At 39.2% G+C, this 25047-nt stretch overlaps 1 protein-coding gene across 1 annotated transcript in view; it reads right to left on the reverse strand.

Annotated features, from left to right (window-relative positions):
- Positions 1 to 25047, reverse strand: part of RELN (reelin) — a 288596-nt gene that overhangs the window by 114185 nt on the left and 149364 nt on the right. The window contains 4 exon segments of the mRNA XM_081799707.1: positions 4931 to 5117; positions 6068 to 6205; positions 12228 to 12340; positions 13150 to 13342. Of these exon segments, the coding sequence (XP_081655833.1) occupies positions 4931 to 5117; positions 6068 to 6205; positions 12228 to 12340; positions 13150 to 13342 (631 nt within the window).

Consider the following 25047-nt stretch of genomic DNA (forward strand, 5'->3'; position numbering starts at 1 on the left):
TTCTTTTTGTTGACTTGAACCTCAGAGGTTATTATAATCTGGCCTAGAATTTTCATGCCGCAGGATCATTACAGGAAGAATGATTTTCAGAAGAAAACCTACAGAACCTTGCTAGTTAATTCCAATCCAGCAAACTTCTATGAAAAATTTGGCACGTGGAAATGAGCCAGAAGGATCAAGATGTAGGGTGAGGAGAATTATAAAAATCCAATTATCACAATTAGCTGGTTGGAATGATTAGTCTATTGTGAAAATCACAGAGCGGTGTTGTTTTTCCAGGAGACTATGGTGTTGGTCGACAAAGGTTTTAAAGGTGTTTTGTGGGATTTTTGTAAGTGGTGGAAAATATCATACAAATGCTTAGTTTGGCACTGAAGATGTTTTTTCCCCAGAGAATAGCACAAATCATTTTCTTTTGTTCAGTGACCTGAAATGCTGAACACTGTTTTAAAGGGAGATAAAAAAGAAAAAGGAAATGGCTCATGGCAAACTTTTTGTCAGAATTTAGAATTTGATGTAACACATGCTTTGCAGTTTCTCTATTCTACTATGATCAATGTATTTATGTGTGTATGTTTAGATATATTTACATGTGTAACGTGTACACGCGTGTGTGTTGGAGTCATAGGTTACAGATCTCCTCGCTCTTGGAATGTGAAAAATACTCTCCTATTTCCCCCCCACATTCTAGGTCAAAATGGCTCACTGCTCTAAGGGTTTCGATGAAATAAAACACATTTAAAAGTAACGCTTTCAGAATCTAGAGACTTTATAACACAACCTCTAAAACATTTCATAAAACTTTACCCTTATGCCTATTAAAATCTTCTTTAATCAAAATGCTACTAGAAAAATAATCCTACTATATTTATTTAAAAATAACCATTTATTTAGAACCTCGTCTTCCAATTTTCTTTCATTTGTTCATTCATTCCTTTCTTCAGTTATAATTATTGGGTGCCAATCACACCAGGCACAATACCACAAACTTGAAAGGAGAGCTCATAAGTATGTGTAGTGACAATATGACAATTAGGGCCGCAGACCAAATTCTACTCCTTGTCGAGTCCCATTTGGTCATACGATCATCTATCAATTCTCCAATCTAGTCCATCTCAAAGGTACTTACTGATTTGTAAATGCCTACCACAGGGCATGCTTTTCTGAGCTGAACATCTTATCTAGAGTTCAGCTCAGTCAGTAGGACTCAGCATCTTGCTGGGTCCTATGAGAATAAAAATAAAAATATGATCTATGTATGTACAGAACACCAATGAGGGAGGAATTCAAAGAACGGAGAGATCAGTGTAGCTTGCCATAGTCCCACAAAGCTCCACAGAGCAGCAGGATTTGAGCCAGATGCTACAAAGTTTATAGGGATAACAGAGATGGTGGAAGGCATCATGGTAGGCAGTGGAGATTAAGCAAAGACAGGGAAATTGGCAAAACCTGGGATGTGGAGGAGAGATTTCTGTTTGGAGCAGAGGTCTGACATTTCAAAAAGGAAAGTAAGTTGTACAATTAGGGCAGCAGTATTGAAGAGCATCCTGAATTCTGTGATAGAAGAGGGACAGGATAGAAGCACATTTTAGGTTTAAGGTGGTTTGCAAAAGGTGGTGGATGTGCAGAGCTGTTCTTTTGGGTCACTGTCCCTGCTGGTGGGGGCTGCCAAACCCTGTATCCCACCTCTCTGGCTATGCCACTCAGAGTACGCCATTCCCCGGGAAACTGACTGGCCAATCCGAAACCTTCCCCAGATTTTTCTACGGGGCTGCTCAGAAAGCTCTGTGGCCCCAGTACCATTCTCATAAATGACAGCTGACCTGAAAACAGAGAGAGTTCTGTGGGCATTTGAGTTTCTGGTTCCAGATATCTCTGAAGCCAGTTTTACCTTGTGTCTTGATTACATGAACCAAATTTCCTCCCTTTTTGCTTAAGCTAGTTCTCTCACTTAGAATTCAAAACAGATCTGCCTGATACAAGAGAAAAAAAGGAAAAAAAAAATGCTCTTCAGATATCTGGACAAAAATTTAGGAAGAAAGTTGGATTGGGAGGGGAAGAGAATGATTTTACTTTTGAAATGCTGATTTTTTATTTTTTTTTTAAAGATTTTATTTATTTGACAGAGAGAGACACAGCGAGAGAGGGAACATAAGCAAGAGGAGTGGGGGAGGGAGAAGCAGACCTCCCGCTGAGCAGGGAGCCCGATGTGAGGCTCAAGCCCAGGACCCTGGGATCATGACGTAAGCCGAAGGCAGACGCTTAACAACTGAGACACCCAGGCGCCCCAATGCTGATTTTTTTTAAAGATTTTATTTATTTATTTATTTATTTATTTATTTATTTAAGGGGTAGAGAGAGAGAGAGCAAGTGAGCACAAGTGGGGGGAGGGGCAGGAGGAGAGGAAGAAGCAGACTGCCTACTGAGGCGAACTCAGGGTTCCATCCCAGGACCCTGAGATCATGATCTGAGCTGAAGACACTTAACCGACTAAGCCTCCCAGGCATCCCTGAAATACTGATTTTAAGTTAGTGGCAGGGCACACATATGGAAATATCTAGTGATACCAATTTTAAATATATTCTCATAAAATGTAATTGTGATAGCTAACACTTATTGAACGATTTCTATGTGCCCAACACTATTCTTTATTCTTTACCTTCATTAACGCAGTGATACTCTCCAAGTCCCACTTTACAATAGAGAAAACTGAGGTACAGAAAGATGTTATAAGGCTGCAAGATGAATCAGCTAATGAGTTTTGGAGCTTAGGTACCGATCCAGGTAGCTTTAGTATAGAGATCATCTTGAATTACAGTTATATACATATTGATATGTAACCTTTCTATGTTTGAAATATCTGTGTGTATGCATACGTGTTTACTGGGGTGTTTGGTACATATTGGTTAAGGATTCATAATCTTATTTAAAATTGATGCTTATGGGAGACATAATCTTCCCATTTCTGAACAATTACATGGTGTGTCCAGATCTGTGCAATGCATATTGGTCACTTGTGGAAGATTATCTCTAACAATAATGACCAGTGGATGTTCAATGTCAATGGATAGGAAATATCATCAAATGGAATTCATCCCTGATTTTCTATCATTCTCTATCTTGTTTGCTTGCTGCTGATTCTTTGTTCTGCACCTGCATCAAAATAAAACCTGTACCTATTTTTGCATTTGCATAAATTAAGCTATTTTGGATTTCTGCCCAGATTCCACAACATATGAGCCCTACAGTATATCACCTACACCTGTGTATTTGTTGGGTGACGTAGACTGGGACATTTCCAGTTGTCCTAGAATTGGTGGCTATAGTACCTGCTGGGAAGTGGTTTTAAGCACCTGACATTCTAAAGAGAGCTGCTAATAAGTAGGGTTAGACACATAGCTCAGGTTGGAGAACTAGGCCTGCTCCCACTCTAGTCCTTTTGAGGACTAAATAAAGAGATGAATTAGAGGAGAGAGAAAGAAAATAATGTCTTGTCTAGATGGTAGCTAGGGAGGAGAGGAGGGTAGCTCGCCCCTCCCCATCGCTAACCAAGCAACAGGGGTTGGGCGTGTTCCAAGAGAATCGGTCTTAGAGATTCTGGGTGGTACCTTAGTCCCTCGGGGGTGTCTACTGACCTGTCTGTCCCACCTGGTGCTGCCCCTAGTAAAGGTGAACACTGCAAGAAAAACTTCTACACTGTCTCTGTACGGACTTCATGTCTGTGTGCTCCCAAATCCATATGTTGAAAGCCTAACCCCTAAAGGGAGGGTATTAGGGGGTGGGGCCTTTATCAGGTTCTTAGGTTATGAGGGTGGAGCCCTCATGATGGTATTAGCGCCCTCATAAGAAGAGACACAAGACAGCCTGCTTTTTCTCTCTGTGTTCTCTCCACCATGTGAGGACACAATGAAAAGACAGCCAACTATAAACCAGGAAGCAGGCCCTCACCAAACACTGAATCTGCTGGTGCCATAATCCTGGACTTCACACCTTTCAGAACTGTGAGGAAAAAAACCCATTTTCCATTTAAGCCACCCAACCTATGGTATTTTTGTTATAGTAGCCTGAGTTGACTCAGACAGTCCTGTATCATCAGACACCACCAGCAGGCTACAAACTGAGCCGAAATAGGATGCGAGATGTCTGCTCAACATGGACAGTCAGTCCCAGGGAACAGCTCTGCACATCCCCAAACCCCAGCGTCACCCCTCCTTCTTCCAATCATATTCTTGAGATTAATGGATTGACAAATTTAACACTTACAGAAGCGCTTTCTATGTGTTCGGCACTGTTCTACATGACCTACAAGTACCGACTCATCTACTCTGCTTCACAATCCTGATGAGATAGAATACTCTTATTTCCACCGTACAGATGAGGAAGCCAAGCCATACCGAGGTTAAGGGTTTTGCTCAAAGTCACACAGCTAGGGAGTGGTGGAATCGGACTGCAGCAGGCAGCTGTTGTTCTTAACCTTGAGGCTTCGCCTTCACCATCCCTGCTCACTCCTCGCCCCCAGGCTGCACGCTCACGCACCCTCCAATGCCAGGGCGAGAAGACATGGAGTCCCTGCCCCACTCAAAGATCCTCAAGGCATAAGCCTGGCTGGTATGGCAGGAGAGGAAAGCCACAAGATTTAAATCAGGGACAAGAAGGAAGGGCAGGAATTCTCAACGGCCCTACCCTGGATTTGTAGTAACCCCAAACCATCATCAAACTACCAGAGTTTCCCAAATGTAGTTCAGGGATAGGAATTTCACAAAGGAATTTAAAAGCAAGCAGTGTGGGGAAACATAAAACTGTCCCACGTTTGTACCTTCTGAGTTCAGACTGCTCCGTAAATCGCTCACTTACAGAAATAGCCATTGCGGGGATCACGTATTCCCATAGCTTAGTCAGACCTTCGTCATCACTCACCCCTAGCTCTTACCTTGCTGAAATACAGAGATGATCCAGATGAGATGACCCCACACCCTTGTTCTGGCTTTACAATTTCTCCCCCAATGACTTCTTGCCAGTCAGACTCCCAACCATTCTGGTTCTCAAAATCCGACATGATCGTAGAAGGAAGGGCAGCTTCCGGGCGGCATTCGGTGCCTTGGTATCCCTGGTCACACCTGGGAGAGAGGAAGGGCCACGTAAAGTCACAGCCTCTTTTCTGGGAGTGCCACGGCCACGCACCTGCATTTCCCACGTCTCCCTTTTGCTCAGACCTTAGCATTCACACGAGATTTTTCTCCACAATGTCAATCTGTGTATGTGGTCGTAACAAGCTTCAGTTTTTGACATTGAAAAGAAAAAAGGACAGAATCTTTTCTTAAAAGAAATGGTGCTGTAACAGCAGAATCGAAGCATCAAGCAGTAATGAGGGAGGAGATGGGTACATGCGTGCACGTGCGTGTGTGCGCGCACGTCTGTGCGTGTGTGTGTGTGCGCGCGCGGGTGCGTATCAGCGACAGGGCGGGGTGGCGTGGGAGGAGAAGGGTGGGATCTTCCTGTAGATATTGAGAGTCACATGGAAAGGTTTGCTCATCCGACGTGTAGCTCTGGCCATGTTTTATGGCTCCTCTTTCTGATTAAATTCCGTCTCTTTTAGAGTCTTTAAGTATTCAGGTGTGTTCCTTTCTCATCCTCATTAGCGATAATCACCGTCTCCCCCTGCCTACAACCTTGAGCTTCGGTCACGCGGCGCAGGAGAGCGCGCAGCAGCTGTCTGACTTGTGTTTTAAGACTGTCAGGGGAACGGAAGGGAAACAAACAACAGTGAGGCTCTTTTAACCCCAAAGAGGACTTTGGGGTTAATTAATAAACTCTGAAAAATTTAAACCCAGGAGGCCTCGTCTTGAGGTGAGATTTTGAAGTTTAGGATATACAGATTCAGACTTCACTTAAAATGTAACAGCATCTTTTACACCTAAAATAAGAGCAGAAAGGAGGATCGTTTTCCTTTTGGCTCCTTCATTATTTATCAGTCTGTCCGTACCGCTCTGATGACAACGGCCGTGCTATCCCTCTGAACGCAAACCCCGAGAAGCAGGCAATCGATCACACGTGGCGGTGTGTGTACCTGCACACGCCGTGGTCACATGAGCCGTGCCCACTGCACATGTTTGGGCATTGCTGGCCAATGTAAATGCTGTCCAAAGCCCACTCGTCTTGGGCTGTGTAATAGCTCTGACTCCAGCGGAAGCGTGTGGCACTGGACCTAGAAACAAGGGACCGGAGCGAAAACAGTATTTTAGCGGACACACGGTAGAACGAAGAATGTCAGAGTTCAGACTCTTTCAGATGACTAACTTTCTGGAACTTGCATTTAGCTGCCAATCATTTTTCTTTGGTAGTTGAAAGTCTGTCTACTCAATTATTAGCGATCATGACGAAAAGTTAAAAAGGAATCTGGATATATACCTCCATCTTAATTTAATTTGCGACATTTTGAAGAAAAACAAAATACCAGATTTTTTTGTTGTTATGCAGAGATTTGATGCTAGGAAAAGCAAGCAAGAAAGAAGGAATATTAAAAAAATTAAAAAAAGGTATATACAAAAGAGCCTCTCTTCCACAGAGGAAAATGTGAGGTGTTTCAATCATGGTAATGAAATTTCTTTCAATAAATAAACAGCAGTTATTGGAAAACTCCCAGTGAGCTCTCAATATAAAACAAAACTTTTGTTTGGGGGTATTTTTTTGGGCTTGAGGGACATGCTACAATGTGCTCTAAGAAGAACATGTTCTAGAAGTAAGAACATCTGGGTGCTAAATTCTGCTGATTATTTCAGAAACATTAACTTGGGTAGGTTTCATGGACAAGCTGATGTTAAGTGGAAACAAAAAGCTAAACAGTCCATTACACATAGAGAAACACTTTAGACCTTGATTCGTCTAAACCAGATGGAAAGTCTAAAGAAGAGAGTATTTTGAGAGCAATTCAAGAAAGTTTCCATCCACTGACAGTCACAAAAAATTCTTTTCAATTCCCATCATATTTTTTGCCTCTAGAAATTTTCAGAGATTGTGATTAGTTCTTTTTGGTCAAAGTGCAAAACAAAAGAAAACAAAAAGGATTTGCAGAATTCACGTGCATGCTCCATTCCATTGATTAAACCCTCCCTAAGCACACTGTCTACACATACACTTGATCTGAACTGCTCTGAATGATCCCTTAACGTCTACTGCATCAATTACCCACATATTAAATACTCCCTAAGTATGTAACAGATTGTTAAAATCCAGACTAAGCCTTGATTGTTTATTTTGCCAATGATCTGTGGCTAATATGTTGCATTTTCATTCCTAGTAGGATAATTCCAGGATGCATCCAGGACACACTGATTTGCTGCATATCAGCACTTGTCAAGATATATGCAATGACAGAGATACACCTCCTCTACGGTAATAGTTTATATTTGAAATCTAATAGCCATCACAATTTTCATAGTCCCATTAAGAAATGGTTTGTAGAAGATCCTACTATAAAAGTAGGTACACTGTTTTAGAGCATGGAGCCCTACAGAGGAGAAGCAAATTAAGTTTCATGCAAAGGAAAGATGACTGTATCTTGTCAGGACTGATAATCTGAGTCAAGTCTGAGGCCACAGGTGTCTAGACTGTGAGCTCTTTTGGGGACAGAGCTATCTTTTGTCTCAACAGTTTGCACAGGAACAGAATTAAGTAGGTGTACCAAAAGAGACTGCTAAAAAAATGAGTCAATAAGTGGATGAACAGGCCAGGAAAGGGCAGCCTGTTTCTGCCTTCTGTAGGTAATGGAGTAAAGAATGTACTAGGGGTCTGGGGACTTGGCCCCTTGGACTCTAGCTCTGCAATTTATCAGCTGTGTGACCTTTAGTGAGAAATTCAAGCCTTCAGGCTTTCTAGTTCCTCACCTCTCAAACAAAGGGATTGGGCAAACCAATTTCTAAGATCCCTTCTAGCTCGTAAATTTAGTGATTGTTCTGGTGGTTGTTGACTGAGATGATGGTTTATTTCCTATCTAGTCACATGCCTACGTGAAACCCATGGCATACATTGTTTTGAAGTTTTGATATTTCAAACATTAAAATGGGGTGGGAGGGTTTCAGACATGTCCCAGATTTCCCAGTTTATGTATGTTTCTGAACAGTCACGTAAACACATTCTAAATTCTTTTACTAAGTAAATTAGTCCTTACGTGCATCTTGTGAACTCTTGAAAAAGAGACTATTTCCTTAAGATAAAAAGCTTAAAGTGGATTTTTCCATTTAAAATTACAATCCACAGTTTAATGTGCTGATGTTAATTAACAGAAAAGGAAGCAGAAGAGGTTGAATATTGGCTTCGTTTTTAGTGAGAAAAAAAAATTAGCTGTGTGAGCAATCTCCAGCTGGTCACACATGAGAACACAAGGTGTGATCTCACTGATTTGCAGCTGCATCACTGCTAAATATTGCCCTCAATACAAATATTTAATTTGCCAACCCCCCCCCCCCTCAGATCTAAGCATTCTTAGAAGGAACATTTTGTGTGCTTCGGATTGGGTCTGAAAGTGGGACCATTGCTATGTGGATCATGAAATGAAGTTGACTTGCATTTAAAACCCAAACTCTATGGATTCCTCAAAGCAACAAAACTTGTCAGTCTTGTCTTTGATTTTTTTCCCATATAAACTTCTAGACTGAATTAAAATAGCATCGAGTCATCTCTTGGTAGTTAGGTATTAAGGTATCAAGGCTGAGGAACTGAGGTAAATGAAGGCTGACTAAACTGTATTTTCCACTTTCAGAGTTACTATAATTACATTTGCCCAATTTTCTGAAACTTATTCAGTCATTAGGTGTAGATTTGTTTATGAAGTAGCAACTGACAGCTGTTTGGGTCTCATTAGGCCCTGTTCTTATGTAAATGCTCTCATAAAAACAAAATTAATTTTCACTGGGTAACAAATGTTCAGTTCATATACAATATAATTTCTCTAAGCAGGTGTATATATATTCAATATTTCCACTCTAAGTTGTCCTATCTAGCATATTTTCCAAAGTTAACAGATTTTTGGTAATGTGGGGACCACATTTGCTTGTGTGTATTCAATTTAGAGTTGTGTATGTGTGAATCAAAGCAGCAGAACAAAGATTTGCCAAAAGGAAAACTGCTTAAAACTAAACTGCACTGTTTTCCCCAATGCTTAAGAAAAACATGCTATTTGCAAAAGTTTGAAATGAATATAATAAAGTTATCAAGAATGCCAGGGATACTAAATGTACTTCATCCTTATAGCAGAGCTTTTAAAAAACATTATAAATCCCAAACCAATGATAATAACCAGATGAACACTTTTTTTTTTTATATATAGCAATCATGTTTAGTTTAAATATTAGCAGGAATGTTAAAAGAAAATATCTTATTGGGTTTGTTTGTTTTTAAAAAATATTTTACTTTCGGGGCGCCTGGGTGGCTCAGTTGGTTAAGCATCTGACTTCAGCTCAGGTCATGATCTCAGGGTCCTGGGATCAAGCCCACACTGGGCTCCCCGTTCAGCGGGGAGTCTGCTTTTCCCTCCCTTTCTACCCTAACCCCTCTCCCTGCTTGTGCTCTCTTGCATGTGCTCTATCTCTCTCAAATAAATAAAATCTTTAAAAAAAAGAATAAGTTTATAACATTTCTGGGGATGAAAAGACATCTCTAAGATACACTATCAAGATGAACTTACCATCATAATTTTGAAATTATACCTTACATGTCAATAAATAAAAATCAACATTTTTAAATAATGAGGGTGATACACTTAATGGTGAAATAATCATAAAGAAAAAACCTCAGTAGCTTTACAGCAAGTATGACTACTATTTCAATTGTTTGATCTGTTGCTTTTTTATAATCATGATAGATATGCTTGGAATACCATTGAAATTAAATACAAATCCTGATTATATTCCCAGCAGTAGACATAAAAAAGTAGGATGTTAGAGAAAGTAGCAACTTGTTATACAAAGCATTAACAGAATATCTAGGAAATGGCTCACAGTTGGATATAAAAAAACCTGTGGAAATCAAATTTCAAGCATTTTATTCCAACTGACATAATGATGAATCCTTAAAAATAATCAAGGAGACATTCTTCTATAATTCAGTAATTCAATCTCCAACTAAAGGACGTGTAATAATAATTCTGGGTTGTTATCTAACCAATTGTTTTGTGTAGAGCCTAGCTTCCACGTAAAATAATCGAAGAAGGGTTTATTTAGTAATTTTCTCTTTACAAAAGGGGTCTTGGAAGGCTGATGCCACAGAAAAATACAATTCTTGTCTCTTTCATGTTTTTCCTACTACCCACATCACAGAATCTTAGAATTCCTGAACTGAGAGGGACTTTTAAGATCATCTAATTAAACTTCATTCTACTCATGAGAAATCAGGCTTGAAGAGGTTGTGAATCGTTAAAATCATGTGATTAATTAATCACTGGTAAGGATAGACTGAGAGCTTCTAATTTCTAGTCTAATTTCTAGTCTAAGTTTCTTTCTTGGGCAAGCTTATCCTGTCACAGGGCTTCAAACAGTACTCATGGTATTTAACGCTTCAACCCAAACCTCTTTTCTGAGCTCCAGATGTATAAGTCCAGTTGGCTTCTCGACATTTCTGCTTGGATAGATAAGTATCTTAAACTCCGCATCCCAGAAACAGAACACTTCATTTCCTGCCCCAAATCCACTCCTTCTCCAGGCTTCCCCACCTCGGTCAGTTTACCTAGGCCTCGGATTTACAAACTGGTTTTGATTCTTTCTTTTCTACCACAGCTCCCACGGAGTGCATCAGCAAGCCCTATTTGATTAAAATATATTTCACAATGACGGCTCTTGTCTTGTCTGCTACAGTCATACTCCAAGCCACCTAAACATGGAATGCCTGGAAACTTCTAACTCAACTCCCTGTCTTCACTCTTTCTCCTACAATCTATTCCTCACCAGCAGATGCCCAGAGCAATCAATCTAAAAATTATGTAATATTTAGGGAAAAAAAGTGTTTTTCTCTTAAACATTATCAAATATTTAAATTTCTCCCTAATTACTGAGGCTTTAGCTTCTTGGGGGATGATTTTTATGGTTACTGAGAGAATGAATAGTAAAAAAAGTGTGTATTAAGCTTTTGAAATAAAAAAGTAGGGCTTTGCAGCGAGAAAACAGCCTTGAAATGCAAATTGTCTTGACATAGGAGATTCTGGATGCTGTATCCTTCCCTTTCAACATATGTCAAACCTAAAGGAACAGCTCATTGAGTTGGGGCAGAAAGGGAGGTCAGAAAAAGCTAGGACATAGAGGGTATTATGCTAAGTGAAATAAGTCAGACTGAGAAAGAAAAATACCACATGATTTCATTCATACGTGGAATCTAAAATACAAAACAGGGGCCCTGGGTGACTCAGTCGGTTATGCGTCTGCTGAGGTCATGATCCCAGGGTCCTGGGATTGAGTCCCCACATTGGGCTCCCTGCTCAGCGGGGCATCTGCTTCTCCCTCTCCCCCTCCCCTTGCTTGTGCTCTCTCTCTCTCTCAAATAAATAAATAAAATCATAAAAAATAAAATGCAAAACATTGAATAAACAAAAAGCAGAATCAGACCAACAAATACCGAGAACAGACTGTTGGTTGCCCCGGGGTAGGGAGGGTGGAAAAAATGGGTGAAGGGGAGTGGGAGATACAGTTTTCCATTTAGGGAATGAATAAGCCACAGGAATAAAAGGCGCAGCATAGGGAATGTGGTCAGTGGCATGGTAGAAGTACTTATGACATACATAAGCATAAGGTACAGAGTTGTCAAATCACTGAGTTGTACACCTGATGTACTAATGTAACAGTGTGTCAACCATACGAAAATTAAAAAAAAAAAAGTAGGACAAATGAGGGCTCTAGAGGGAAGGGGGTGGGGGGATGGGTCAGCCCGGTGATGGGTATTGAGGAGGGCACAGTCTGCATGGAGCACTGGGTGTTACACGCAAACAATGAATCATGCAACACTACATCTAAAACTGATGATGTAATGTATGGTGATTAACATAATAAAAAAAAAAGTAGGACAGTTTGGGAATCAAATTTTCATTAGTTCTATTTTTCAAATATCCTCAATATAAAAGAAAGATCTGGGTCTTTTGATGACAAAGAAAATTCATCTTGCCATGGTGCTTAACTCTTCTTCATATTCAAGTCGCGCTAACAGAGATGGTAAAAGTTAAAGTCACTATGGATGTCATCTCTCACCAAGTTTTCTGGGGAAGAAGCACTATGACTCTTCTCCACTGCGTGAACTCACTGGCATGGTAAATACTTGCTGAGGTGAATTCCTGACAACTCGGCATACTTGGAAGACATTCCTAAGAGAGAGGAAGGCAAAAATTAAACCTGGCTTCTGTTCCTCCAGGGACAATGTGTTGACTCACTCACCATAAATGCAAAAGGCCTTAGAGAAATCTAATGTCATAATCTTAACTATTTGCAATATGGATGCAATCCATGATTCTTCCTTCTGTGAAGCTGAAATATTTGGGAAATAACGGGGAAACAAGTGTCACCATGAAATTAAATGTCTTTTAATTCTCACATATAAAAATGGACATGGATTAGGATCCATATTTTGACCTTTTATCATAACACTGGCATTTGGCAAAATTATTCTAATCACTGTGCTATTTATGCATGTATTGTAATGTCAGATCACCGTGTATATAAAGAAGTACAATTTGATCCTAAGAATCCGGATCTATGTATTTCTTTCTTCTTTTTTTAAAAGGCAAGATGTGCCAAATTTTTAATATGGACTACCTACAGGTAAAGAGAGTTAGAAAAGAACAGATAAAGACATGCTATAGGGAGAAAAGAAAGAGAGGAAGGAGGAAGGAAGGGTTAGAGAAAATTTATGGAGGAGGAGGGTTAGAGAAAATAATATTCCAAACACCATCCTAGAGTACCCAGTCCTGAAGTTATTCTCATTTCTTTTTTATTTTCAATTATAATTTAGTATCTGATAGTGCAGAATGTGGAATCCTTATTGCTGACTTGACTTCAACGCTAAGTTACAAATAACATTGTTCCTTTTGAACCAAACCTAAACTTTTGGAATTGTAACTCTCTGCTTCCTATGTAAAAAGGAGGAGCCTACAAGCATTAGAAAAAACAGACTTACCTCTTGGACCAGGTGCCAGGTGAGGCCGTGATTGTTTGAGTACTCCAGCTTCACCTGGTTGTCCATGTGCGGAGTGTATTTCTGGCCACAGCCCATCACCAAACTGAACTGAATCATATAGGATGCTCCTATCTGCATTGACTGTGTTTCCACATAGCGCATACTTGACGCAAGTTTAGAATCTCCCGTGAAACTGAAAGACAGAGGTGGGAATCAGAAGATTAAAAACAGCGAAGTATTAAGGGAAAACTAGGCTCTTCATTTCATACCATACACCAAAATAGCTTCATTTTGCTTGTTTAAATCTTGCCAAGCTCGAGAATGGGTTTCAGTCAATCTAATAAATGCAATTAAAACAACCTGCCTATCAAAGAAGCAATGTTTTTTTTTTAAATACCTAGAGTTGTCAAATATATTTAAAAATGGGTACTCACTCATACATCGTTCATGAGTGTAAACCTTTTGACTCATTAATCTCACTTCTTAGAATCTATACAAAGGAAATAATCCTAAATTCAAGGACAGTTTTATAAAATATGAATATTGCAGGTCTACTTATAATAGTAATTGGTAACCATTTCAATGTCAAACTACAGGGAAAATGGAATCCTTAAGTAAACTGGGATAGACACTTGACAGATAATCCATATTTCAAATATTTATGAAGGTAAGGTAATCACATTAACATGCTTATGAGAAAATAAATTTTTAAAAATCCACAAAATGATGCATAAAGGAAATTCACCAGAATGTTTGCAGTGGCTCTAGTTGGTGGTGGGAAACTAGTTCACAGCTTTTCTTTTCTTTTTTTTAATTTTCCAAATAGTCTTCAATGCTTAGGCACTTTTTTCTTTTCTTTTTTTTAATTATGTTATGTCACCATACAGTACATCATTAGTTTTTGATGTAGTGTTCCATAATGCTTAGGCATTAAATACTGAAAACATCATAAAGTAGTTTTAATGACTGTGCCTCAAGTCAGTAAAATTTTACTGGATCCCAGCTGAGTACCATGTAATTGTAAACTGTTTGAAGACAGGCACAATTACTTTTTTAGAGCAAGCTGCTCACGGAATTTATCATCCATCAGAGGAGATTAAAATATGGACACATTTTCACTGTGGTTAATATGGGTCAATGTAAACATTCCCAGGGTTAACCCCACTGGGGTTTGTCTGCCACAATGCTTGGTACTGCTATTGTGAAGCAGGGTCAATACCACACATCAGCAGTAGCTCTTATTAGTCAGGGGGATGAGCTGATAAAAAGGGAATGGTGCAAAAATCTGTGATCTCTTTGAGGCATTTAATATTTTTTCTTATTTGTCCTTTGCTGAATCAGCAAAATAAGGAGTAACTACTTCACCTTGCTTCTTGCAGACATTAAGATGTTATTTAAAGATGGAACATTGTCCATATAGAGGATCATCATGGGTTTGGGCTCAAGGTTACAAAATGCAAGAAGCTTTTTCCTAACAATGACTAATTACTCTTCACCAATTTTAAATTCAGTTTTTACACTTGGACAATGAATAGAGGAATAAAATGGTTAAGAACCCCAAACACTGCTTTAGTTGAATGGTCAATAAAATGAAGGCACGTGTCATATTTATCACTGCTGGTGTTACACACCCAGGGCTTACAAATTGTTTATTGTTAATAATAAAGATGCCCACACGTTGTTGAGTCTAGGCCATATCTTCAGACTGTACTAAGCACAATACCCACATTATCATCCTTAGTTCCATCCTTACAATAACTCTGTGAAGTAGGACTAATATCTCTAGTTAACAAATGGGGAAATAGGGATAGTAAATGGTAGAGATTCGGTATAAACTCAGCTCTGCCCAACTCTAAAACCTCTTAACCAATACACGATCTCTCTATCTTTCTATTGTTAAAAGATGGAGAAGAAAATGCTGCAGTTTTGAATAACTTTCATATATAGTTAATTTAAAAATCATTAACTTTCAGTTACTGTGTAATGATACTTTGGTGTTAGAGATAATAAACCCATGATTGCTGCTGTGTGACAGAGTGTATGGGATGCATTCTCGCAAACACAAAGCTGCAGAATGCAATTTTTAGCAATATTACAAAACAAAAGAATAAATATAGAAGAAAAACACTAGTAAACTATAGGCACAAACTTGTCCATATAAATTCCAGAGTCTTTTAAGTAAGAAAAAAAGTCCTGACTGCTTCTCCCCGTGAGAAGTAAATGTTGCTTTTGACTTCAAGGGTTAAATGCTCTTTCTAGTGCCCCTTATGAGGAAGGTAAATAAGGGAGCCAACTAATTAGTCATTTGAATTGCTTATTTTATTTTTTAAAAATTAAAAAAAATTTAATTTAAATTCAATTAATTAACATATATTGAATTGTTTACTTTAAAGGTATGCTATCTATCCTGGGCAACTGGGAAAAACCACACGTGCAGGGCAGCACAGTCTGCAATCCACGGAGAGCCACTAGAACTTTCTCACTCATGTCCTGCACAGTATTTCCTCACCCCAGCATTTCTGAAATAATTTAAGATTATTTTCATAATCAGTTCCTTGTAAATTCCTCCCTTCAGAGATGGTTTAGTGTCCTTGCAAATCTAAGAGAAACAGAAAGAAATGCTGTGTTTTGTAAATGCTGCCTGCACGTAACTTTTGCATGGTTACAGTCAACCATGAATCTGGTTAAAGACAGTGAGAAGGATGTGCTCTGTGAGCTAGCCCTCATGATAACAGCTTTTAAAGGTGCTAAGACACCAAGAAAGAAACAACATAAAAATGATATAAAAGGACAAGAGTGAGTCTCAGGCGGCTGGTTGGCTCAGTTGATAGAGCATGTGACTCTTGATCTCGGGTGGTGAGTTTGAGCCCCACACTGGGTGTAGAGATTACTAAAAATAAAATCTTTTAAAAAGATCAAGAGTCTAAATGAGATCTGTTAAACAGTGACAATAAAATTCTTACTTAGCACAAATATCTGTTCTACTAGTAGTTGCGTCTTTTCTTGTTTTTGTTGTGAGCTAGACCTGAATGCTTTCTAACCAAAATGCTTGCCATACTTCATGGTACCATATGATACCTATCCTGATATATATTTTTTTAGTTTAAATTCAATTAGGCAACATATAGTACATCATTAGTTTCAGATGTAGAGTTCAATAATTCATCAGTTGCATATAACACCTAGTGCTCGTCCCATCACATGCCCTCTTTAATGCCCATCACCAATTACCCCATCCCCCCCCACCTCCCCTCCAGCAACCCTCAGTTTGTTTCCTAGAGTTAAGAGTCTCTCATGGTTTGTCTCCCTCTCTGATGACTTCCCATTCAGTTTTCCCTCCCTTCCCCTATGATCCTCTGTGCTGTTTCTTATATTCCACATATGAGTGAAATCATATGATAATTGTCTTTCTCTGATTGGCTTATTTTGCTCAGCATAACACCCTCCAGTTCCATCCACTTCAATGTAAAAGGTAAATTTTCATTGTTTCTGATGGCGCATAATATTCCATTGTATATATATACTACATCTTCTTTATCCATTCTTCCGTTGATGGATACCTAGGCTCTTTCCACGTTTGGCTATTGTGGACATTGCTGCTATAAACATTGGGATGCAATGCCCCTTCGGATCACTACATTTGTATCTTTGGGGTAAATACTCAGTAGTGCAATTGCTGGGTTGTAGGGTAGCTCTATTTTCAACTTTTTGAGGAACCTCCATACTGTTTTCCAGAGTGGCTGCACCAGCTTGCATTCCCACCAACAGTGTAGGACGGTTCCCCTTTCTCTGCATCCTCGTCAACATTTGTTGTTTCCTGACATGTTAATTTTAACCATTCTGACTGGTGTGAGGTGGTATCTTATTGTGGTTTTGATTTGTATTTCCCTGATGACAAGCGATGTTGAGCATTTTTTCATGTGTCTCTTGTCCATTTGTATGTCTTCTTTGGAGAAGTGTCTGTTCATGTCTTCTGCCTTGTTTCTTTTTTTTATTTATTTTTTTAATTTATTTATTCATGAAAGTCAGAGAGAGAGAGAGAGGCAGAGGCAGAGGGAGAGAAGCAGACTCCCCGCCTAGCAGGGAGCCCGATGCGGGACTCGATCCCAGGACCCTGGGATCATGACCTGAGCCGAAGGCAGACGCTTAACTATCTGAGCCACCCAGGCGCCCCTCTTCTGCCTTGTTTCTGTAGTGTAGTGGTTATCACCTTCACCTCACCTATCCTGATAACTTAATCGGGAAGCAAAGTAACACAAGAAAAGCACAGACATCTCTGCCTTAAAAATCTTGACCATTCATAGTACAAGTTCACTCAACTGTTTATGATTTATTCAAGACTGGCTGAAAGCCAGTAATATTAGGTCAGCTTTTCCCCTTCTGAATACGCTGATGTTCTTACTCAGCTGGAGTTTTAGAGGTGAGAATTTGACAGACTGCCATCCTTTAAATGATAAAACTGCTCCTCTTTGTTGCTTGTTTAAGTCAAGATAGGTTCATAAAGGCAAAAATGAAGCTGAACTTCTCTGTTAGAATCAGAGAAACGAAAAAGAACAGTCCACATCAGCCTTTTGGGGAGAAATTCTGGAGACAGAATGCATTGGGAATCAGGACCCTTAGTTTCATTCATGTTGATTTTCAAGAGTGCCTCAAAAATAAAGGAACAGTAAAAAAGCTCCTGCATGTAATTATAAGATTTAATGAGAGAATGGGGATAATTCTTTCCACTAGGACAAGATTACTTCTGGTAAAATGGATGCACCATAATGTAACTCAGGTCTCCACAGTTCTATACTTATCCATAACACAGCTCCTTTGCCTCCTCCTCCCTTGTTAATCTCACATATTGCCAACGACCTGTTTTCCTGACTAGGTTGGAAGCCTCTCTGCAGGGAGAGATCATATCTTATTCATCCCTGCATCCCCTAAAGCACTCAGAACCTGTGCACCTCACAGAAGCACCTGGTGTTGTCGCAGGACATCATGGTTTTCCAACAGCTAGATTATCTTATTTGACCTTTGAGTCAAGGTCATTTGGGAGGCCATGAGGGATCCTTAACACTGGGTTATGGAGATGAAAAACCCAATAGCTGAGTTGCTGGCCCCAGGATTACACAGTCACTAAAAAGCTAGAAACCAGGCCTTCTGATTTCTACTTGGATGTCCTTTCCACTCTGTCTTGATATTAAAGACATTTAAAGAATGCTGAATAAAATGAGCACATGAGTGAGGCTTCTCAATTGGGAAGAAGGCAAGTTTTACAAAACCATAGTTACTTACATGCTATAATGAACACAGACAAGGTTTTGAGGTTATTCTCACTTAAAGAAATCACTCTTCCTGCATTTCCCCAGCGGCTCTTTCCCATCTCCATAAAAAAAGGCTCTTTTATATGAAGGGCAGATACACATAACCAACATAAGTGGGAGAATACTCGGACCACAAAGTTCCTTCAAGGCAAATTCACCCAGGGACTGAGCCATTTCAACAACTGATCCCATCTCCTTAAGAAAGGTTTGGTAATGGGGTGCATGGGTGGCTCGGTTGGTTAAGCACCTGACTTGATTTCAGGGTCCTGAGATCGAGTCCTGTGTCTGACCCTGGAGCCTGCTTGGGATTCTCTCTCTCCCCCTCCTTTGCCCCGCCCCTGCTCTCGAACATGCATGCCCTCACACTCTCTCTCTCTCTAAAAAAAGTTTAGTAAGTTAGACAATGTGTCTGAAGTCTCACTACCAATATGCCACAAGACAAGATAATGTACCAATATTTACATTTCTTAGAAACCTAAGCAATATTCTACTATTTTCAAGGACCCCACAGAAAAGAACAGCTCTGCGAAGCTCATTTCCACAAAAATAGAAGAGCAACATAAAGCTGGTTTTGGTTTGAAACCATTCAGAAGTTATATTCATCTGCAAAAGGACATGTAAATAAATCTAAGCCTCTCTAATGTCATCCTTTTCGTTTTGTTTTTGCGATCATCAAAGAAATATTTGATGGAGTTGACTGTCTTGTTGATATTATGGAATTAAAGGTGGCAATTTAACTCATTTGTTATTTCTATAATATTATATCTCAAAACAGAAATAACTATACTATTTTAGTGGATTATATAAATTTTACATTTACTGGAAAAAACAACCTGGCCATAAAGAAGTATTTTTTTTTTTTAAAGTAAAAATTCGCAGTTCTACTACCTAAAGATGATCACTGCTAACATTTTGGTATAAATACTTCCAGACTTCCTTATGTTTACACACACATAAACACTCACTTCTATTTCTTTTAAAAAAATTATTATAAAATCATAATAAACATGTTCCTTTTTTAAGAGAGCGAGAAAAAGAGTGCGTGCACAAGTTGGGGGTAGGGGAGGGACAGAGGGAGAGGGAGAGAGAATCTTAGGCAGGCTCCACATGCAGTGGGGAGTGGAGGTGGGGCTTGATCCACGGGAGATCATGACCTGAGCCGAAATCAAGAACTGGCCACTTAACTGACTGAGCCACCCAGGCAACCCTCTTTTTTTTTTTTTTTCCTTTTTACAACTATTTCATTGACATCTCTCCATATTGAAAAAATGTTGAGAATAAAGCCTAGCTCCAATTATGGAACTCTTTCGAGGTTGCTCCATTTTTTACTGTTATAAACAATGCTGCTATAATACGCATCCTTATATATCTTTGTGTACTGGTCCAATTATTTCCTTAGGATAAATCTCTAGAAGCAGAATTGCTTGGTCAAAGCAAATTTTAAAAATGAGCATCTACTGACAAGTTGCCCTCAAAAAAAGGTGGCACTGAGTTAGGGCAGTGGGAAATACAGCCTTCCAGTTATGGAATGAATAAGTCACAGAAATCAAAGGCACATCATAGTGAATATAGTCAAGGATATAGTAATAGTGTTATATAGTGACAGATGGTAGCTACACTTGTGATGAGCCCAGCATAATGTACAAAGAAGCTGAATCACTATGTTGTACACCTGAAACTAATGTAACACCATGTGTCAACCATACTCAAATTAAAAAAAAACTTTTTAAGTTCTTGTGTATTTCTAAACAGCTAGACCACTCCTTATTTATTTTGTTGAGTTGGCAATCAAGGGTGTGGCAAGAGAGAAAAATACATGAGGAATCTTTGAAATTCTCTCTTTTTTTACCTTTTCTACTATGGGAAGCCAAGCAGGGCCATCTGAAGACTTTTAAAGGACCTTGATAATTTTAATGTTGGAAACTCCATTACACATCATGGCAAACATATTAAAGTACATCCATGTCAATTAAATATATTTTTTTCACTGCAAAACCTTCAAATGGATATTATAATTTTGCCTTTAGATTTTATTTAGCCACTAGTAATGCATGTAATTTACATCTGGTTATAATTTTTCAGCATACTCAGGAATCTGACCAAAAAATTATTTCCAGTATCATGAAATTTTATGAATATTCAAATTTAGCAATGAATGGAGTTAACATATATTATGTTTTGTAGATAGTTAATTTACATTTATTTAATTTAACTATCTTTATTTAATTTATTTAATTAAATTTATTAATTCTATTTTTGCAATATTCTTGTCATATTTTTGAGACAATATTCATTTCCCCAGCCCCTGGACTTTTTCCAGGCCCCTGGAAATCTTGCAGGTCCTGGCATGTGCCCAAAATGACTAATGAAAGAACTTCCCAGGAAGAGGCAGAGCTAATGCAAAGGTGCTAGAAGAGGAAAGAGCTTGACTTATTGGAATAGAGAGATCAACATGGTTGGGGTGGATTGGGTGAAAGGCCGAGAGGCAGGAGAGGCCAACTGGGCCAGGTCACTCTATCTACACTGGAGATCGCCTGAACCACTGTCCATAGAAAGTAATTGAATTTCTGCTTCAATAAGCCACACATCATGAATCTAAATCATTAAATGTAGAACTCTCTTGTTAATTTGTTTAGTGGTGTGTTCTATTACTTCCAAATTCTCACTTAGCTACTTAGTCCAAATGGAGATTTTTAAGGAAATCTCACTTTGGAGAAATAAATGACTTAAAAGTCAACTGTGCGGACAACAACAGGACGTGAGTGTTGGAACACAGCCATTTTATCCATTTCTTTGGCAGGTCCCAAGGCTTTGTCCTTCAATATATATCTTCAAGTGGGGGTGCCTGGGTGGCTCAGATGGTTGGGCGTCTGCCTTCGGCTCGGGTCATGGTCCAGGGTCCTGGGATCGAGCCCTGCGTCGGGCTCCTGGCTCGGCAGGGAGCCTGCTTCTCCCTCTGCCTCTGCCTCTGCCTCTCCCTCTGCTCGTGCTCTCTTTCTATCTCTGTGTCTCAAATGAATAAATGAAATCTTTAAAAAAATATATATATATATATCTTCAAGTGGTCCATTTCTCCATTGCATCATTCTGTTCCTAGCATCATTATAAGCATATGCAAATGACACTGTTAGCCTTTGAGCTGAGCTTCTTCTACTGCTTCTCCTATTACTCTCTATCATCTGTTCTCCAAAGAGCAGCCATAATTATTTTTAAAATATAAGTGTGATCACATCACTCCTTTGGATTCCCATAAAACTTAAATTCCAAAATCTTTATGTTGCTCTATAAGGTCCTAGGGGCACCTGGGTGGCTCAATCGGTTAAGCATCTAACTCTTGATTTTGGCTCAGGACATGATCTCAGGGTTGTGAGATCAGGCCCTGCGTGGGGCTCTGCACTGAGTGTGGAGCCTGCTTAAGATTCTCTTTCCTTCTGCCTCTGTGTTTCTCCCCTTCTCTAAAAATAAATACATAAACTCAAGGTCCTAATATAATCCAGTTCCTTGCCTGCCTCAGGGCCTTTGCTCTTGCTCTTCTACCTGCGATGCTTTCCTTGCACACTTTTATACATCATTGTCTCTCATTATTCTGGTCTCTGTTCTAATGCTTTCCTGACTATCTTACCTAAAATCATTTCACTCTCCACTTATGCTGCCTAACACTCCATTCATCTGTCCTCATAGCACTAAGTCACTTTCTGAAATATTATTATGGATTTGTTTATGTGGCTACTGGTGTTATTCCCCTTTAGAATGTAAACTCTGAAAGCAAAAGACTTTTCTATCTTCATCTCCAGTACCAACCTCAACACCTCCAGCACAAATAGTACCCAATAGTGCAATCAATAAACAGTCACATGTATAAATTAGTCTATCAATGAATGAAAGATTTCATGTAATGAAATCCTCATGTTGAAAAAGCCTAATACGTAGACTCTATTTTAGAAAAGTCATTTGTAAACCTGTTTGGGGGAATATTCAATTATATTACCAATTGTAGAGAGGCACAGCCTGGTTACTGAAAGTACTCTTTACATAGTTGTTGAAAACAACAGTAAGTGACTTTTCAGTTTGTCACTCAATATATTTACCTTATCTATCTGCTAAGCTTCCTAGAACGATCACTTACCATGAAATGGTGGTTGAAGTGGCTCTTGGGAGGCCACCTCATCCCAACTGGCTTCCGTGAGCAGCACAATTTAAAATTGATTTACTGCTCTTTTTTCAGAGTCTCTGTAAAAAATAATCCCAAGAATACTCTAGGCTTACTAATAAACTATTTAAACTGATAAAATTTCTCCATAAGACATGGGTTGATGTTCAATGAAAGAAAAATCCTAAAGAAAAGTACTTGGCTGAGTCTTCTAATAGAAGCAGCTGGTGGCATTGACAAAACTGAGGCTTTGCAACTTCACGAGAACCCTCAGCTTGCCCTGACAGCTCTGAACCTTACCGAGAACCATTTTTGTGAGGGACAAGGAAGTGATACGATATTACCAGTCCTGGACCAAGATCATGAATTCTTTTTTTTTTTTTTTTTAAGATTTATTTATTTGACACAGAGAGAAAGAGAGAAAGCACGCACAAGTGGGGGAAGGGATATAGGGAGAGGGAGAAGCAGGCTCCCTGCTGAGCTGAGAGCCCAACAGGGGACTCGATCCCAGGACCCTGGGATCATGACCTGAGCCAAAGGTAGATGCTTAACCTACTGAGCCACCCAGGTGCCCCAAGATCATGAATTCTTAAACCGCTTACCACCACCACCACCACCAACACCAAGGCTCCACAAATTCTAAACCAAGGACCAAACCCTAAAGGATAACTTCTTTAAGAACTCCTGTGTCTTGGTATACCACAGATGTAAATCTTTTTAAACTGAACGCTAATAAACTCTTCAACACACCAAAATAAACTAGGCTTTTTCAATGTGAGGATTTCATTTCATGGGACACCCACCCTGTAGCTGTTCTCCCCCTTTTGCACCTGTATTTTCCTACATCCCCAGGGCTGACTGTGCCACCTGGGGCTGGTGTGAAAAACTAGGCTTCCCAAATCCTCCCATCACAACACTAAATACCACATCACATTACCTTGTTTTCTTGATTGAGCCTGTTGTCATTCACAGCTCATTTCACTTTTGCGTGTTGCTCTTTCATTTTCTCTCCACTTTCATGACAAACCTTAGGAAATTTCTCTTTCTTTTTTTTTAAAGATTTTATTTATTTATTTATTGGAGAGCGAGCGAGAGAGAAACAGCATGAGAGAGGAGAGGGTCAGAGGGAGAAGCAGGCTCCCCGCCGAGCCGGGAGCCCGATGTGGGACTCGATCCCAGGACCCTGGGATCATGTCCTGAGCCGAAGGCAGTCGCTTAACCAACTGAGCCACCTAGGCGCCCAGGAAATTTCTCTTTCTAAAAACCGACCCTAACAATGCACGTGCTACTGATTTACTTGTATAAAGAAAAGAGAGCACTTTAATTAAAAAAAAATTTACACATAACAAGGAATGAGTACCTTTTATTTTAACGCCCATCAAAGTACCTAGGAAGCCTTTCAATATTTCTACATCTCATTGATCTCTAAATCTTTTAATTAAATCTGCTTTTCCTCAAGCACCACTAAAGATAAAAACTATACCTTTTCTTTTTTTCCCCATCTTTTTTTACTTTAATCTTTGCCAGTTTTATTGAGATATAATTGACATATACTATTGTATTAGTTTCAGGTACACAACATAATGATTTGATATATGTATACATAGTGAAATGATCACCACGGTAAGTTTAGTCAACATCCAGTCACTTCACATAGTTACAAGTATTTTTTTCTTGTGATGAGAACTTTTAAGATCTACTCTCTTAGCAACTTTCAAATACACAATATAAGCATACCTCGTTTTATTGTGCTTTGCTTTATTGTACTTTGCAGATATGTGGGGGTTTTTTTTGTTTGTTTTACAAATTGAAGGTTTGTGGCAACCCTGTGTCGAGCAAAGTTCTATTGGCATTTGCTCATTTGGTGTCTCTGTGTCACGTTTTGGTAACTCTCGCAATATTTCAAACATTATCATTATTAATATATTTGTTGTAGTGATCTGTGATCAGTGATAATGATTCAGTGAAAGCTCAGATGATGGCTAGCATTTTTTAGCAATAAAATATTTTTTAATTAAGGTAAGTACATTGTTTTTAGACATAATGCTATTCCACACTTAGTATACTATAGGGTAAACATAACTTTTCTATGCACTTGGAAACCAAAAAATTCGTGTGACTTGCTTTTTCTAACATTTGCTTTATTGGGGTAGTCTGGAACTGAACTTGCAATATCTGAGGTACGCCTGTGCAGTCTAACTATGGTCTTCATGCTGTAAATTATACACGCATAACTTATTTATCTTATAACTGAAAGTTTGTGCCTTTTTTTAAATTTTATTATGTTATGTTAATCACCATACATTACATCATTAGTTTTTGATGGTGTTCCATGATTCATTGTTTGTGCATAACACCCAGTGCTCCATGCAGTACGTGCTCTCTTTAATACCCATCACCAGGCTAACCCATCCCCCCACCCCCCTCTTCTCTAGAACC

Source organism: Leptonychotes weddellii, chromosome 12, assembly GCF_054177405.1.
Source record: "Leptonychotes weddellii isolate Sample4059 chromosome 12, ASM5417740v2, whole genome shotgun sequence".
NCBI lineage: Eukaryota > Metazoa > Chordata > Mammalia > Carnivora > Phocidae > Leptonychotes > Leptonychotes weddellii.